At 42.4% G+C, this 16,378-nt stretch overlaps 1 protein-coding gene across 3 annotated transcripts in view; it reads left to right on the forward strand.

The window, feature by feature from the left end:
• Positions 1-14,895, forward strand: part of RPN2 (ribophorin II) — a 55,735-nt gene extending 40,840 nt beyond the window's left edge. Inside the window, exons 11-18 of one of the 3 annotated variants that reach the window (XM_070420284.1) lie at positions 330-444; positions 2,710-2,904; positions 4,102-4,188; positions 5,643-5,738; positions 7,325-7,400; positions 9,606-9,735; positions 11,209-11,256; positions 14,563-14,895. In XM_070420284.1, coding sequence (XP_070276385.1) covers positions 330-444; positions 2,710-2,904; positions 4,102-4,188; positions 5,643-5,738; positions 7,325-7,400; positions 9,606-9,735; positions 11,209-11,256; positions 14,563-14,575 — 760 coding nt within the window. In that variant the 3' untranslated portion in view covers positions 14,576-14,895. Of the gene's footprint in view, positions 1-329; positions 445-2,709; positions 2,905-4,101; positions 4,189-5,642; positions 5,739-7,324; positions 7,401-9,605; positions 9,736-11,208; positions 11,257-11,418 lie in introns of all 3 variants that reach the window. The other 2 variants (XM_070420285.1, XM_070420286.1) reach the window with 2 other exon arrangements.
• The last annotated feature ends 1,483 nt before the right edge of the window (positions 14,896-16,378 follow it).

Below are 16,378 nucleotides of genomic sequence, written 5' to 3' on the forward strand. Positions count from 1 at the left end.
GCTCTAGTCCATCTGTGTACCTGCAGGGGGACACATGAGCCCTACTGGTTCCTGACTTGGTTGACGTCTTAGGTCCTTGAAGTGAAAGAAAGCCTGGACACATAACATAGCATTTCTCCAGACCCTGATAAAAATTTATTCTGTGCTTTTCTCGGTCCTGGTTTTATCAATCCAGTTAACCCTAAGGTCACAGACATTTCTCCATGTCTGTCTGTCCACAACAATGAGAGAGGGAAGTTGAAAAATGAAGTGAAGTTTGCATTCTTTACTCTGTTCTTAGATATGTGCAGATCCTCTCTATAAATTTACTGTATAAATATCTCTTTCAGGGTGACCTATCCAGCCAAGGCCAAGGGCACGTTCATCGCAGACAGCCACCAGAACTTTGCTCTGTTCTTCCAGCTGGTAGATGTGAATACTGGTGCTGAGCTCACCCCTCACCAGGTCAGGAAAAAGCCCAGGCATTCTCTTGCCTTGAAACATTACAGTCAACTATATAACTGGCTAGAGAAGATTCCAAATTTCTGCTTTCAGATCTTCACTCTGCACCCTGAAGGTCCATCCGGTTCTCCCACATGACACTCTGCCCCTTCTCATATTGGTTGTAATCCTGAACCTGGCATACACTCTTTTTTAAAAAATATTAACTAGTATTGAGAAGATATATTTAAGACAGATTAGCACTTAATTGAGGCTTTTTTCTTTCTGACAAAAACTCCCGACAAAAACTATGCCTTAAAATAATTTTAAAAAAAGGAAAACCTAGGCAATGGGCTCAAGCATGTTTTTGTTCTGGCCAAAGCAGGTTTCTATTTGTGGGAATCTGAAGAACAGTTCTTTTTAACTTGTCCCTACTTCATATTATGAAAACGATAGGTTTCAGTTTTATAAAATAATAATATTCTTTGAAAGATTTTCAAACCAAATCCTTTCCCTAGAGAATCAGATATGGCCTCCTGTCCTCTCAGGCACCTCTGTCATCCCCCATGGTTGGCAGTAATTGCTCTCAGCACTGTCTCATCCATGGTTGTATTATAAAGGGAAATTCGGATAAATACTCTGAATACTAAAAGACAGGAAAGAGTATGGGACTTAATGGGCTTGATTTAGGTGCTTTGTAAGCAATGCTTTGGCAAGAGCCACTAGACTTGTGTCCATGCTTGAGGGGCAGCTTCAGAGCTGACCTCTGAGTTGGGTGAATTTACTTGGAAACCTTTTGCTTTCTGTTTCCTATAGCTGCAGTGGCTTCGCTTGTGCCCAGCCCCCAACGTGACTGCTTGCAGGAACATCATCCCAGCACTTCTTTGTTCCTCTCTCCCTTCCACCCTCAAGCTCCAGAGAGCTTGGTTTGTGTACTTGATCAGGACCATGGCTAACCAACTGTTAAGTACTTAGCCTCTTAGCATTTTGCAGCTCTTCTCAGAATGATATTTACCAACCAAACAGCACAAGGAAAGAAAGACTACGAAGAAAGGAAATTATAAGACTAATAAATTGGTGAAATTTGGGTTAGGGTATGAAAGTTAGTGAGGAAATTTAACTTTAACTGAATACTTGTCTCATCTAAGATTCTGGTTTGAAAACCATGGCTAAGAGACCTCCCAGGTATAATAGCATTTTGCAGACAAACCTGGCTGCCGCCTGCACTTGGCTCTGACAGGAGGAAGATCAGACATCTGAGCTCCTGAAATCCCCTTCTTGGCCAAGACTGTAGCCAGGATGCTTCACATCTCTGGTCCCTTTTCCTAAATACTTTTGAGGGTTCGTTGCCCAGGTATAGAGTAACAAATGAGATTTGTATTTTTTCTATGGATTCAGCACTAGCTGTGTAACTCATTTAATCCGCATGCCTTATGATCTGTAAAATGGAACCAATCTACTTGCCTTGTTGAATTCTTTATTTTGAAGAAAAGCTATGAGGGGATATTAAGTTTTGCTGCAGTTATAATGTGGAGAAACCTTAGTTTCTTATGGCATGGGGGGATAAAGTGATTAGACTGGCACCATCATATTGATAATATCGGCTGCTGTTTGTTGTTGACCAGCTAGAGTACATGAGGTCCTGTGCTAAATGCTTTGTATACATAATCTTCACACAGATATACTGCACGTTGAAGTTAATCTTACTGTCATAAAGATGAAATCAAGGCCTAAGGAGGTTAAGTAACCTGCACTTAATAAGTAGTGGATCCAAGTCTGTCTGTCTTCAAAGCCGGGGCGCTGTCAGTGACACCAGGCTGCTCTGCTTGATTAGAACTCCGCCTTGCTATCAGTCTCCAAGCCTGCACTACTAAATCTTTAGCTGGAGGCAGTAGGAAATTGAAAATGGGCCTCTCACAGTTCCACCTCATTTCCCTTCTTTTTATCCTCTGGTGAAGAAGTTAATTGGGCAGTGAAGTGGCCAAAAGGCTGGCAGGAAGAAGAAATTGCAGCAACAGCAAAGGGATTAAATCATCCACAAACTGGGCATTCATCCTCCAAGTGTCAAGAATTGGCTGCATCCCTAAGTTAAATTTCTTAGGCTAGCAAAAGTTATCACTGCTGCCTGATCCAGGAACTAGGGTGGGATGGCCACTCCTTCCGCTCTCTCAGGCAGGAGCTCTCACTGTGTTGAAAGAGTCAGCAGTCTGCTGCCTCATTGATTCAGTATTGGGCCCTGAGGGAGTTTTTAAATTATCAGATAAGATACAATATTATTGTTTCATCTAGACATTTGTCCGACTCCATAACCAGAAGACTGGCCAGGAAGTAGTGTTTGTAGCTGAGCCGGACAGCAAGAATGTGTACAAGTTTGAGCTGGATACTTCGGAGAGAAAGATCGAATTTGACTCTGCCTCTGGCATCTACACTCTCTACTTGATCATCGGAGATGCCACTTTGAAGAACCCAATCCTTTGGAATGTGGTATGTGCCTAAATGCACCTTGACCTAGGCAAGAGTGGCTGTGCCACAGTCAGACACAGGCAGTTCCTTTTCAGGGCCCTGGGTTTTTTTACCCTAGGCTTGCCTGTGCCATTCACGGGGCAACAAATATGCATTGTGGGGTGAGGGGCTGTGTGCTGTCACTATTAGTAGTCTTAGGGGCATGATATAGCCTGGCACATAGTAGGTGCTTAATAAACAGTAATCGAGTGAATGAATGAAGTATATATTTGCCCTCATGGGTTCTAGCAAATTTCTATAAAAGTTATACTAGAAGATGGTTTTCATATTACATCAAAGCACTATGTAGGATACATAACTGCTAGATATGGTATACCTTGTGGGATTGGGGTTGGGGTAAGATTTGAGTTCCAGTAACAACCAGGATGGTGTGGAACATTGAATTATAGGATATTCAAAATGCTAATAAACTAATAACATTTGCATAACATGTCATAGTTTACATAGTGCCTTTCACCTGTGTATCTCAATTGATAAGAGAAAACTTCTTAAAAAACATGGCATTTGAGCTAGGTATTGAAGAATTACAAGGGTTTATCAGAATAGTATATGAGGCTGTGGGCTGATCACTGGGGAACAGCCTGAGGTACTTTCACTGCAATGTGTGTGGGTCTATTTTACTGGAGCACCTGATGAATCTGGTCAGCAGCAGTAGACAAAGAGATTGGAAAGGTAACAGAGGCCAAATTGCATCCTTGAATGGTGGTTGGCTCCCTTTGCAAGACAAAGGGGCAGCTGTGCTTCTTGTGTTGTATTCAAAGCTCCTTTTCTTCTCCTGGACTTTGGGCTGCTTTTTGTATGAGACCGCATTTTCATTTCTTTTTTTCTTTTTTTTCTGTGACTAAATCACACTTCCCAGGGACACTGAGTGTTTTCTGATTGCAGCTGTAACAGCCTGAGTACTAGCTGAGATTTTTGTATTAAGCAGCTCACCAGGCTAGTAGAAAATTGGAATTCTTGCTCTAAAAAACATTTTCAATAAATTATTATTTTGTTCTTGAAATTTTTACTGCCTCAGTTTGCTGACTTAGAAGTGATTGGACTGCTTGGAACTTTTTCCAGTTATGATCCTGGATGTGAGTTAGGGGGTACTATTGTGCTAGTGAATCTTACCCCCTCTCTGCCCCTGTGACTTTAAAGATGCTCTTACTCTTTTAGGCTGATGTGGTCATCAAGTTCCCTGAGGAAGATGCTCCATCGACTGTCCTGTCCAAGAACCTTTTCACCCCCAAACAGGAAATTCAGGTATATTTCAAGAGGCTTCTCCACTAAGCACAAGGAAATGTCAAATGGCAGCAGAACTCTGGACAATGGCTCTGGGCCCTTCTTTAACCTGTCTGTATAATGCTGTATAGTTTGGTCCTCACCACCCTGTGAATTAGGCAGAGCATATATCAATCGCATTCTAGAGATGACAAAACTGGCTCAAAGAGCCCTGTGACCAGCTCCCAGAAAGCAGGTAGTTGTAGACAATCTCAGAACTCGAGTCTGTTTTTCCTAAACATCCAGGAGGTACAGCCTGAGATCACTGCCTGACAGTTATAGCAAAGCTGGGCTTGGCTTTCTTTCTGCCTGCGCCTACATAAATCAGGGCTGATGGGGCTGACTGGTGGAAAACTCAGCTGGGACAACAGGGCTTTCCTCCCCGAGGTAAATTCTTCCTCTCTTCTGGGATTCACCTTCCTTGCACACAAATATTAGCGATCCCTGCCCAGCGCAGTTCACAGACTACTGTGAGGATCAAAACAGATAATGGATAGATAGCCCTGGCCGGTTATCTCAGTGGTTAGAGCATCAGCCCTTGGATCTAAGGGTCATGGGTGTGATTACTGGTCAAGGGCACATACCTCAGTTGCAGGTTCCATCCCCTGCCCCAGTCAGTGCTTGTGCGGGAGGCAATGAATGTGTCTTATGTCAATGTTTCCTCTCTCCCTGCCCCCCTCCAGTCTATAAAAATCAATGGGAAAAATATCCTGGGATAAGGATTTAAAAAACAAAACAAAAAAAACAGCAGATAATGAAAATGGATAAGGCAAGAAAGGCTTTAAAAAGTTTCTAAAACACTTTCAAAATAAGCACAAGAATTGTTCAACAGTTTCATCACTGGTTAAGAAAACTGAGGTGATCCACTCTGAATTATTTTGCATTCATGAGAAATGATCTTACTATAGTAATGTGGAAACCTATGTGTAAATTAATGTTGAAGTATTCCAAGCAGACTACTCTTATTTCACTATTTAAAAAAAAAAGACAAGCTGACTTAAGTGGGGGAGTGACATATGATGGATAGTCCCACCCTGGAGACCCAGAAGCATTAAAAAATCCAGACTCCTGCCTTGAGTGTGTTGCTCAAGCCATTCATATACCTGGGCTCCCTCTTTGATACTAGGCAAATGCCACTTGATGGATTGCATTTCCCCAACCTCTAAATGGCAATGAGTCTTTGAAGGGATAAAGAGGGTTGGCCAAGTAGTGAGCTGAGACTAGTGTATTGTCTTTGAAAGGAGACCTCTGGGATCAGAAACCAGCATTGAGATGAGGCAAAAGGCCAAGTGGCCATTCATTGCCAGGGGGTTTTAGCCTCTGAGAGACAGTTCCTCATCTTGACTGTCATTGGCATTTTGGACCCTGGTAAACATGGCAGCTCCTACTGGGAAGGGCATGTTCTTAAATATTCTTGGTGTGACTTATTTTGGTAGCACCTGTTCCGTGAGCCTGAGAAGAGGCCCCCCACAGTGGTGTCTAATACATTCACTGCCCTGATCCTCTCGCCCTTGCTCCTGCTCTTTGCTCTGGTAAGTAGCTGTGATTAGCATGGGCAGCATGTGTCTGGCGCCAGATTCAGCAGATGTAGCTGTTCCAAAGGAGGCTTTGTGCTCTGGCCTCAGCACAGCTCCAAAGGGGTCCAGCAGCTGTGACCTGCACCAATGGTCAAAAACTTTTAGAATAACTAAAAGTCCCCGCTATGGGGAAGCAGCCAAATAAACCACTCCATTAACACTACGGTGTCGGGTGAATTTCCCGCCAAAATATAAGATGGCGCGGGCAATTATTTAGGTTTCCCGCGCAAAATCAGGGATTTTTATGATACCTATTACCCCAATGGGTATGAAACGGTTCGCATACGCAGGTAGGTATCTTTGTGAACGGCAAACAAACAAATATTTGGTAATACGCAGTTACAATCGGCCCGAGTTTACACGTTTCCCGCACTCCACCGCAAATCTATATGAACCGAGTTAAGACGGCTCCCGCGCAATTCACGCGAGCCGACTTAACTCGTTTCCCGCACTCCAAGTGTTAATAAGGGGCATGAGAAAGTACCCAATGGCCATTGAAAATGATAAGGGTGTATGGACTGGGATGCTCTATCTAGGAATGTTCAGATGAGGTGTGGGAGAAAAATAAAAAAGGCTCCAATGCCTATAGCTATATAAAAATAGAGTACAGAGGCTGTGCATTTCAGCACTGGAGCATGAAACTATAAGCAACCTAAAGTCTTTATAAACTATGGGGACATCCATACTGTGGAATAATATGCAGTTTATTAAAAGAATGGATAGATTTATATGCTGATATGACAAGATTGCTAGGATGTCTTACTGAGTGAAGAAGACAAGGGGTTAGGATAGGGTTACCTCTAAGGAGAGGTCTTTTTAAGGAGTATAGAGAAAAGAAATTTTTACCTTTTATGCTTTAAAGTACTATTTGAAAATTTTTTACAAATTATTTTTCTTTTTAAAAATGATAAACAGATTCATATCATCAAAGTTCAGAAAATTAGCAACTCATTAGATCTTACTTTTGGAAAATTGCCTGTTCCTAATTCATTCATTGATATTAATAAAATAATTATTGGTCAATATAAATCTGAAAGGCATGCCACAAGCTTTCAGAAACCAGACCCTAGGGTATGGGTACCTGTTGTCATATTTGAGAGATCAGAATTTCAAAAGCCAAGGAACCCACAGCAAGAGCACGCATCCTACCAGCTGCCAGTGGGTTTATCTTACCAATACTTAGAGGAAATAGCAGGGGTGCCAGTTACTTTATCATGAACGCATTTTCTGACCTTTCAGCTTCATGGGTTCACCTATTTTAAAATAGAAAAGTTTGCTGTCAATATATGATGTTCAGGTTTGAGTTACCCAAGCACATTTGAGAGCAGGTGTTGGAATGCCTTTCTAAAGGGGAAAAAAAAAGGAACACTTTTTCCTAAAGACTTAGAATAGGTTAATTGTCACTTGGGAAAATTCCCTGTCCAAGTATGCATGAACTTGTAAGCCCTTAGGATTGTTCATTGGACTAGCATTGACATGCCAGGTGTTGCCTCCCTTTCATATTGTAAAGTCTTTTTAATTTATTTCTCCCCATTGTTTAGTGGATCCGGATTGGTGCCAATATCTCCAACTTTACTTTTGCTCCTAGCACGATTATCTTTCACCTGGGACATGCTGGTAAGTGCTCCCGGCTGCTAATTCCATTTAACCTCCTCTGACATTTAGCCTGCCCACGCAAACGCCCTGTTAAGTAGACCCACAGCCTATTAACTATAATGACTTAATAGTATAACATTTCCCTCTTCCTCCTGGCCTTTTAGGACAGTTAATATGATGATAAACCTGTTTGGGCCATCAGCTTAGAACAGCTGTCATTATATTGGGTTTCATTGTAATAGGCTGCTGTTGGCAGGCCATTTACCCTCCTTTAATAGCCCTGTTCATTTCCAGAGATTACTCACTTATCGTATCTTTACATTGAGCCATCTTCCTGGACAAAGAGCATTAATGTAGTTTCCAGAGGTTATCTTTCCCCAAGGTATCAATCTTCACATTTGCTGGCGGCTGTGTTTGGACAGTAATAGAAAACAGTTTTTTCCACAGTCAGACACCCTGTCCTGCATTGTTCTCTTGAGAACTTAGGACCTAAACTTCAATTCACAAATCAGCTAAGCATTTCAAAGGCTGCAACACCATTGGATCAGTGTTGCCTTGCATTTCACTTTCATATTCTTTTCTAATTTATTTGACTCTTTCAGGAGACCCTCCTGTGTCCATAGTGCGTGGGTTCTTTAGGGGACCACAGATGAATCCCTTGAAATTCTAGGCAAATGTGTATCTGTTCTTTTCTGGGGAAAGAGAGAGTCTTAACAGTGATGGCGAACCTTTTGAGCTCGGTGTGTCAGCATTTTGAAAAACCCTAACTTAACTCTGATGCCGTGTCACATATAGAAATTTTTTGATATTTGCAACCATAGTAAAACAAAGACTTATATTTTTGATATTTATTTTATATATTTAAATGCCATTTAACAAAGAAAAATCAACCAAAAAAATGAGTTCCCGTGTCACCTCTGACACTCGTGTCATAGGTTCGCCATCACTGGTCTATAACTTTTATCAGATTCTCACAGTGGTCCATGACCTCAAAAATGGTTAACAACCCCCACTGTAGTTCATTCATCATCTTCTGGGCAAAATTGATAGGATGACCTTTCTCTCCAGTCCAGTTACTGGATTTGAGTGATAGCCTCCTGGGTCAGGTTGAGAATAAAACCTGAATATAAATTTGTTTAGAGCCGTGACTTTTCTTCCAGAATGCTTTGTGTGCACATCCCCTCATTTGATTCTCATTACAACTCTGATGGGAGTGACCAGGGCAGGAATTATGATCCATATTTGATAGATGAGAATTTAGGCTCAGAGAAATTAAGTGGATGGAAGGGCAGGGCCTGGACCAGAACCCTGGACTCTCAATGCGCAGGCCTGAGCCCTTTTCACTAAGCCTCCTCAGTCCTCCTAGGCACAGTGGCAAATTATCCTTTAAAAAATTTTAAGGCCCTAGCCGGTTTGGCTGAGTGAATAAGAGCATCGACCTGTGGACTAAAGGGTCCCAGGTTCCATTCTGGTCAAGGGCACATGCCTGGGTTGCTGGCTTGATCCCAGGTGGGGGGCGTGCAGGAGGCAGCCAATCAATGATTTTCTGTCATCAGTGATGTTTCTATCTCTCTCTCCCTCTCTGAAATTAATAAAAACATATTTTAAAAAATTTTAAGAAAAAGGAAATTATTTATTTATTTAATCCTGTATGTTTTTATTCAGAATTTTCAAAATAAAATGAGTCCCAAGAATAACAATAATGTTTAAAAAAATTGACATTAAAGAAAATCTATGTGAGTCAGACTGTGGAATAAGATAAAGTAGCTGAGGTCTGGTTTTTACCTCTGGATTTCTTTTTTTTTTTTTAATATATTTTATTGATTTTTTTACAGAGAGGAAGGGAGAGAGACAGAGAGTTAGAAACATAGATGAGAGAGAAACATCAATCAGCTGCCTCCTGCACATCTCCCATGGGGGATGTGCCCGCAACCCAGGTACATGCCCTTGACCGGAATCGAACCTGGGACCTTTCAGTCCGCAGGCCGACGCTCTATCCACTGAGCCAAACCGGTTTTGGCACCTCTGGATTTCTTGATAGCGAAGGCTGAGAGGCAAGTATATTGAGTTATCTATTTTTTTGGTATCAGATAAAAGAAATAAAACAAGCTGGTCTAGAAATACAGACCTTTTTTGGATCTAGCAATTACTGCTCCTCACTGTCCTCTGCCCCAGTTTGTTGTCACTGTTTCATTTAATTGGTTTTCACGGTGCCTGTTCTTGTAGCTATGCTGGGGCTCATGTATGTCTACTGGACTCAGCTCAACATGTTCCAGACTCTGAAGTACCTGGCCATCTTGGGTAGTGTGACATTTCTGGCTGGCAATCGGATGCTGGCCCAGCAGGCAATCAAAAGGTAAGATTGGGGATGGACCACGGTCCCAGAGTGGGATTAGAAATGTTTTGTTAGCTCTGCTCCCCCAACTTTCTGAACAACAGTATGTGGTAAAATATTTATATCCTTAGGGACAAGTGTGGCATGTTAATCCAGCCCAATACAGAAGCCTTTTTAAGTCAGAAAAGAGCCTTGGTAGTCAGCTTTAAATGTTTTAAAATCCCAGCCATTTATACCCTGACACATTAGAACATGAGAAGAAAATAATTGTCTTATGAAGATTAAAATGGATTAGGACATGTGGCAGAAGATTGTTGTTAATGTGCTGGCCTGTATAACAATGTTCTCCTCTGCTGCCCCAGAGAACCCTCCCCTCCTCCCCTGCCCCAGGGGGTTACTTCTCTGTAACCTCCACAGGCTCCCGGAGCTTTTCCTCCTGAGCATGAAGGTCCATGCTCTTCCCCCAGAAACAGCCTCACTGCTCAGTAGCCTATACCACGTCCCCAAGAACCAGACAATGTTACGTTCACACACTGATCAGATCTCATGTGATGGCATCTTGACTTTTGAACCTGGATTAGGGGCACATTTAAATGTCACATAGGTGTTTCTCATTGATTTGACTTTATTAGAACTTGGGTGATTTCAGCCATGTGAAGGTCAGTAAAAGAGGGTCAGACTTGCTTTCTCCTTTGGAAGTTAGCATTTTTAGACATGTCCTGCTTTCTCCTCTCCAGGACTTTTGCTGGAAGAATGTAATTCAGTAGTGTGCCCTTCAACACGGCTGCTGATTAAGTTGGTCAGATCAGAGAGAAGCCTTCTCAGAGATCATTAGTGGGCGGGAGAGCCACACATCTCATCCCTGCCTGAATCTCCATTGTGAGCTTTCTAGGGCCTCACCGTCGAGACCCAGCCCCGACGTGCACCTGGACTGCCCTGAATAATCCAGATTCCACCAGAGCTTCCCTTAGCACCAGCAGTGGCAGCTGTTCATTTTGCTGCCCCTCCAGCAGCCTTCACTTGGCAGCTATGCATTACATCTGAGAAAGGGCTAGGTTTTCTGAGCCCCTTTACCGTGCTGCAACAAGTCTAGGCTCCAGGGAGCTCAAGGCCATACTCTGCTGAGTTCTTTTATTTCTGGAAGTTGCCCCACAAGACAAACAAAATCAAGGGGAGATAAGGGTGGAAACCATTTGATTGAAATCCCACTTAGCATGAGTTCCTAATCTGGAATCCTAAAATTGTGTACATTTTTTGGAGAAAGAGATCATGATTCTTATTCCCCCCCCCCCCCCCCCCCCTCCGCCCCCCAATACATCCCATACAGAAGGTTAAAGCCCATTCTTACATTGCCATGTGTGAGTCCTAGAACAAACACTGGGAAAGTCAGTGACCCTAAAGAAAGCTCTGGTTGGGTGTTTGCGGTTTCTTTCCTCAGCTTATTTCTCTTCTCACTGTCCTTTCTTGATTCTCAATCCCTCTTTCCTTTGGCAGGATCGCTGCAGAGCAGAGCAGTAGATTGGCAAAATATAGGACATTACGGTAACGATGAAGGGCGGTCTCATCCAGAAGCAGGGCCCCTTTCCCCCCTTGCCTGCCTCATGCATGTCAGTTACTTACCTAGTTTGCAGCCCACTCATTCCTCCCCACCCATCCCTAAACCAAAGCTGAATCCTGAGGCCATTTTCCCACTTTCTGGCCCAGGTTGTGACTGCCCCGGGGCAAAAGCCAAAGCCCCTTGAGTTAGCCCAGTGGGTGAGGTAAGTTTGCAGCAGAGCAACCTTGACCTGGCTTTACCTATATAACTCCATTCTCCCTAATGTCTCATGGGGTACTTTTTATTTTTTTTAAATATATTTTTATTGATTTCAGAGAGAATGGGAGAGGGATAGAGAGAGAGAAACATAAATGATGAGCGAGAATCATTGATCAGCTGCCTCCTGTATGCCCCACACTGGGGTTTGAGCCCGCAAACCTGGGCATGTGCCCTGACCAGGAAATGAACTGTGATCTCCTGGTTCATAGGTTGACACTCAACTACTGAACTGTGCTGGCTGGGCTCATGGGGTACTTTTTAGGTAATAGTCCCTCTCTCTATGTTTATAGGAGAACAGAGTCGAGATAAGACAGGTCCAGCCTTGGACTTCTTAAAAGGGAACCCCATTCAGAACATCTAAATTCATTTTATGATGATCTGATGACAAATCCTGGCACGCCTTGTCATGGTTTCTAGGCCTTTCTGTAACACTAATCTTTGGTTGGGTCAAACTGTTGGTTTGGTGAGACTCTAAATTATGGACTGATGGCCACAGAGCAAAGCCAGTATCAGAACCCAGATTCCTAGAGTTTAGGATATGGATCAGGGCTGCTCCCTGTGTGACTGAAATGTCGTGTGAAATATCACCCATTCTCCATGCAGGTATTAGTCCTCGAACAAAGATGAAGTGGAAGCGAGGAGGAGAGAGTGTCTGATGCTTCATTGATCAGCTCCTCTAGACCAGGGATCGGCAAAAGTTTTCTGGAAAGAGCCAGATAATACTTTAGGTTTCGAAGACCATACGGTCTCTGTTAGAACTACTCAGCTCTGCCACTGTAATGTGAAAACAGCTACAGACTATGAAAATAAATGAGCATGGCTGTGTTCCAGTAGAACTTTACTTATAAAAACAGGCAGTGGGCTGGATTTGGTCCTTGGGGCATAGTTTGCTGACCCATGTACTAGATCAAAAAGAGGGTGGAAGTATTTGAATTTTCTAGTCATGTTCTCCCTCATCTCTTTCTGTGGAAATTGCTTTCCCTGCCAGAGCAATGAAGCCATCTAATTTTTAATCCTCTGAAAATAAAAAAAAATCAACAAAAGCATAGACTGTAGAGCCTTTTCACTGATGTGTGACCATAAATTGAAATGTCTCATCCTCAACACAAAAAGAAACTAAATTTTATTTTTTCAGGTTTAACTTACATAAAGTAAAATTCACCCTTTTTAGTGTAGAATTCTGTGAATCTTGACAAACACATACAATAGTGTAAACACCACCTCAATCAAGATATAGCCTATTTCCACACTCCAAAAAGTGCCCCTGTGTCCCTTTTTAGTGAGTCCTCTTCCCCATCCTCATTCCTTGGCCATTTCCATTTGGTTTTATCCTAAAGTACATACATGCTCTGTCTGAGATTTGCTTTCAGAACTGGTCCTTTCTGCTAAATACTGAGCTCTTTAATTTTTCAAAGATTGATTTTGTCTTTCTTGATTTTTAGATAGCCTGCCCTCACCCTACTGTCCCCAAATCATATTGCTTGAAAGAGAGGAAATAATCCTTGATTATTTGGATGTTTAGGACTTTCTGAAGTTGAGACCTAGGATTTTTTTTTTTAAATCCTCACCCAAGGATATTTGAGAGTAGAAAGGAGGCGGGGAGGGGAGAGAGAGAGAGAGAGAGAGAGAGAGAGAGAGAGAGAGAGAGATAGAGAAGAGAAAGAAATGTAAGAGAGAACCAGTGATTGGTTGCCTCTCGCACACACCCTGATTGGGGCCAGGCTTGGACTCTACAGCCCAGTGCCCTTGACCCTAACCTGAGGCCCTTCTGTGTGAGGACCAATGCTCTAACCACTGAGTGCACCGGCCAGGGCTGGATTTTAAAGGAAAGTCCCTGGTAGCTAGGTGGTTTTTATTTGAGGTCATACATTGATGTGATCAGGAGCATAACATCTTAGCCAGGATTAAAGGCTTGTGGGCCACTACCCTTCCAGCTGTTCTCGTTTCATACTCATGCTATCCTCTCCACGTGAACATTTGGAACACACATTTTAAAGTACCTGAGTGTTGGTAGGGAGTTAGGAGCACTCACTTCAGCCCTCAGGATTAGTTCTGTGCCTGTACCTGCCCCTTGGAACTGCTGATTAATTGAGTTGAAGGTAGCCATCTGCAAGATTGTGTCATCACATCGGCCCTCACCACTGGATATAGCTGCCTGCTGAGGACAGCGTGTGTGTCAGCACCCAGCGTCTGCTTGCCAGAGCCACCAAATCACTTACTTGCTGTTGTCACCCTCCTAGTTGTACAATGTCTGTCTAGATTGTCATTTTTGTTCTTGTGTTTCCCCATTACTTCTTGAAGTCTAGGGACAGGCAGCCTTACAGCAAGAAGGAATAAAGAGATTAGTGGTTTTTTTCCGTCTTAAAATTTTTCTGTGAGCTGAGTCCCATATTTGAGGATCATTCTTTCTAAGATTTAGATTCTGACCATTGGCAAGAACATAACCACATGCAGGTTTCTGTACTGCGTGGTCAGAACGTTGTCTCCCTAGCTATATGAGGGCCAAATGTTGGCTGGTGGACCTAGAGTCTGGGAAGTTGAAGATGAGCATTCTTTAAATCATCTTTTCTGTTCACATAATAAAAATTTATACTGTCTTGCCCTGGCCAGTGTGGCAGCTGATCAATGTTTTGCTCTCACATCAGTGTTTCTCTCTCCCCTTCCCTTCCTCGATCTCTAAAACTCAATAAAAAATCTTTTAAAAAAAAATTTACACGGTCTTTTTGGCCTTGCACTGTGAGAGGTGTGCCTGGAATTACCTCATCTTAAATTTTCACATATCACTTTCTTAGTTATCAAGTTTGTTTCATTATTTTTATTTAACTTGTCATCAGTTTTAGTTTGAACTAGCTCTTTTACTCTTGTGAAATGAGATGGGACATAAGTAAATAGAATTCATAGAAAAATGATTATTCCTTTATTAATGGGAACTTATAGTAGGAGAGTACCTTGGTCTCTCTCTTGTCACCGGTTAGGAACAATGACAGTAAATTGAAACCTTCAATAATTTTGCATTTTTCTCCATTTTTCAGAACAGCACATTAGTTCCAGAAGTCAAAAGGAAACTCTGAAACCTGAAATGAATGTCAAGAAGAGAAATCAAGAACAATTCAGTTTGAAAAGAGGAATGAAAAACAAACTTTATTTAAAAAGACCTAAGTTGAAATTGTGGTTAGAATTTTTTTGCTCTTTTTTTTAATTTTTTTTTTTTTTTATTGCCCCAACACAGCAGATTCCTGTGAGGCCAGATATTTTGTTTCTTTGGCATGATGCCTTAGCAGGATGCTGTGAATATTCTTAACTTACCCAAATAAAGCTGTTTTGGAATAAAGGGAATAATGGGAATAAAGGCTTGATTGAGAGTATATTCTAGTAGTTTTGGACTGTGGGACTCCTGGGGCACACACACGAGGACTTAGTTGGGAAGTATTGTTGACACAATAGCCAGGACGTTTCTTCAGGCCCTTTCACATTGGTCCTTCTCACCTGGAAAAGCCAGTGTCCTTTCTTTCTTCAGTCTGCATAGGGGCCCTGTTGGTATCTGAAGGCTTTGCTTTTGCCTTGAAAGTTTGGTGTCAGTGTGCAATGGGGAAGGGGAGGGATTGTCTTAAAAGAAGGCTGACCACATGCATTATCTTAGCTCTTAGAGCAGTGGTTCTCAACCTTGGCTACACATTAGACTCACCTGGGAATCTTTTTAAAATCCTAGTTTCTGGGCCTCATCCTCCGGAAATTCTGTTTCTTTGTTATGGGGTGGGGCCACAACATTAGTAACAAAGAAACAGAATTTCCGGAGGATGAGGCCCAGAAATCAGGATTTTAAAAAGATTCCCAGGTGAGTCTAATGTGTAGCCAAGGTTGAGAACCACTGTCTTAGAGGATCACACACATCTCAAGAACACCCCTTGTGAGGTTGTGCCCAGGACCACCATCACATGGAGGTTATATAACACCACTTAGAGAAGTAACGTTGAATTGGTGTGGTAAGTGTATAGACTTCAGTGTCAGGCAGACCTGCTGTTACCACTATTAGGGTGAGGGACTTTAGGCAAGGGCCTGAACTTCTCTAAGCCTCCTTTTTTTTCTTCAGTAAAAGACATAACAACCTCATCTGACAAGCAGTATCATGCATCTAAAGCACTTGGCTCAGTGCTTGGCATCTTTCCTAACTGGCCCAAAGTCATGTACTTTGGCTCATTGCTTCCAATTCTATTAATTGAAACATAACTAATACATTTAGATAACTTTTGAAATGCAGCTAATCCTAACAGTATTGAATTTGGGGGTAGAGAGTGTTTTTTATTCAGATTGCTTTCCAAGCTGGACTTCACTGCAGCGAGGAAATTGGGATATTGATTGGGAAAAGGCAAAAGGAGGTACTGGAACTTGGGGCTAGTTCTGAATGAGATTCTGCAGACCAGAGGGCCATGTGGGCAATTACAGGGATGCCTCTAAGATGGGAAGAAAGCCTCACCTTCCCGGAGGTTGCAGCTGGTGGCCTATAGATACATTTTATTTGACCCATAATGACTTTTTTTAAATTGAATTAGTAGCTAACATTTACAAATTGAGAAAGTTCATGTAAAAATCTAGGTTTGGGGTTTTGGATTCAGAGTTGGTAATAATCAGCTGGAACTGAATAGCAGCTCCCAATGGATGGGGCCAGCACTTCCCAGTGTGCCAGAGCCCTGCCCCTCACAGGTGTCAGTACACATACCATAACATGCTGTTCCATCTGCCACTTCACTCCTGTGGACATAGGACTGAAGCCTTGCTTTTAAAAAAAAAAGTTGTAGCTTATCCCACCCTGAGGGGAAAATATGATGTTGACCTCCCGTTGCTGTTGGG

The sequence above is a fragment of the Myotis yumanensis genome, unplaced genomic scaffold (genome assembly GCF_028538775.1).
Source record: "Myotis yumanensis isolate MYYU_CA2020_CCGP unplaced genomic scaffold, mMyoYum1.0.hap1 SCAF_7, whole genome shotgun sequence".
NCBI lineage: Eukaryota > Metazoa > Chordata > Mammalia > Chiroptera > Vespertilionidae > Myotis > Myotis yumanensis.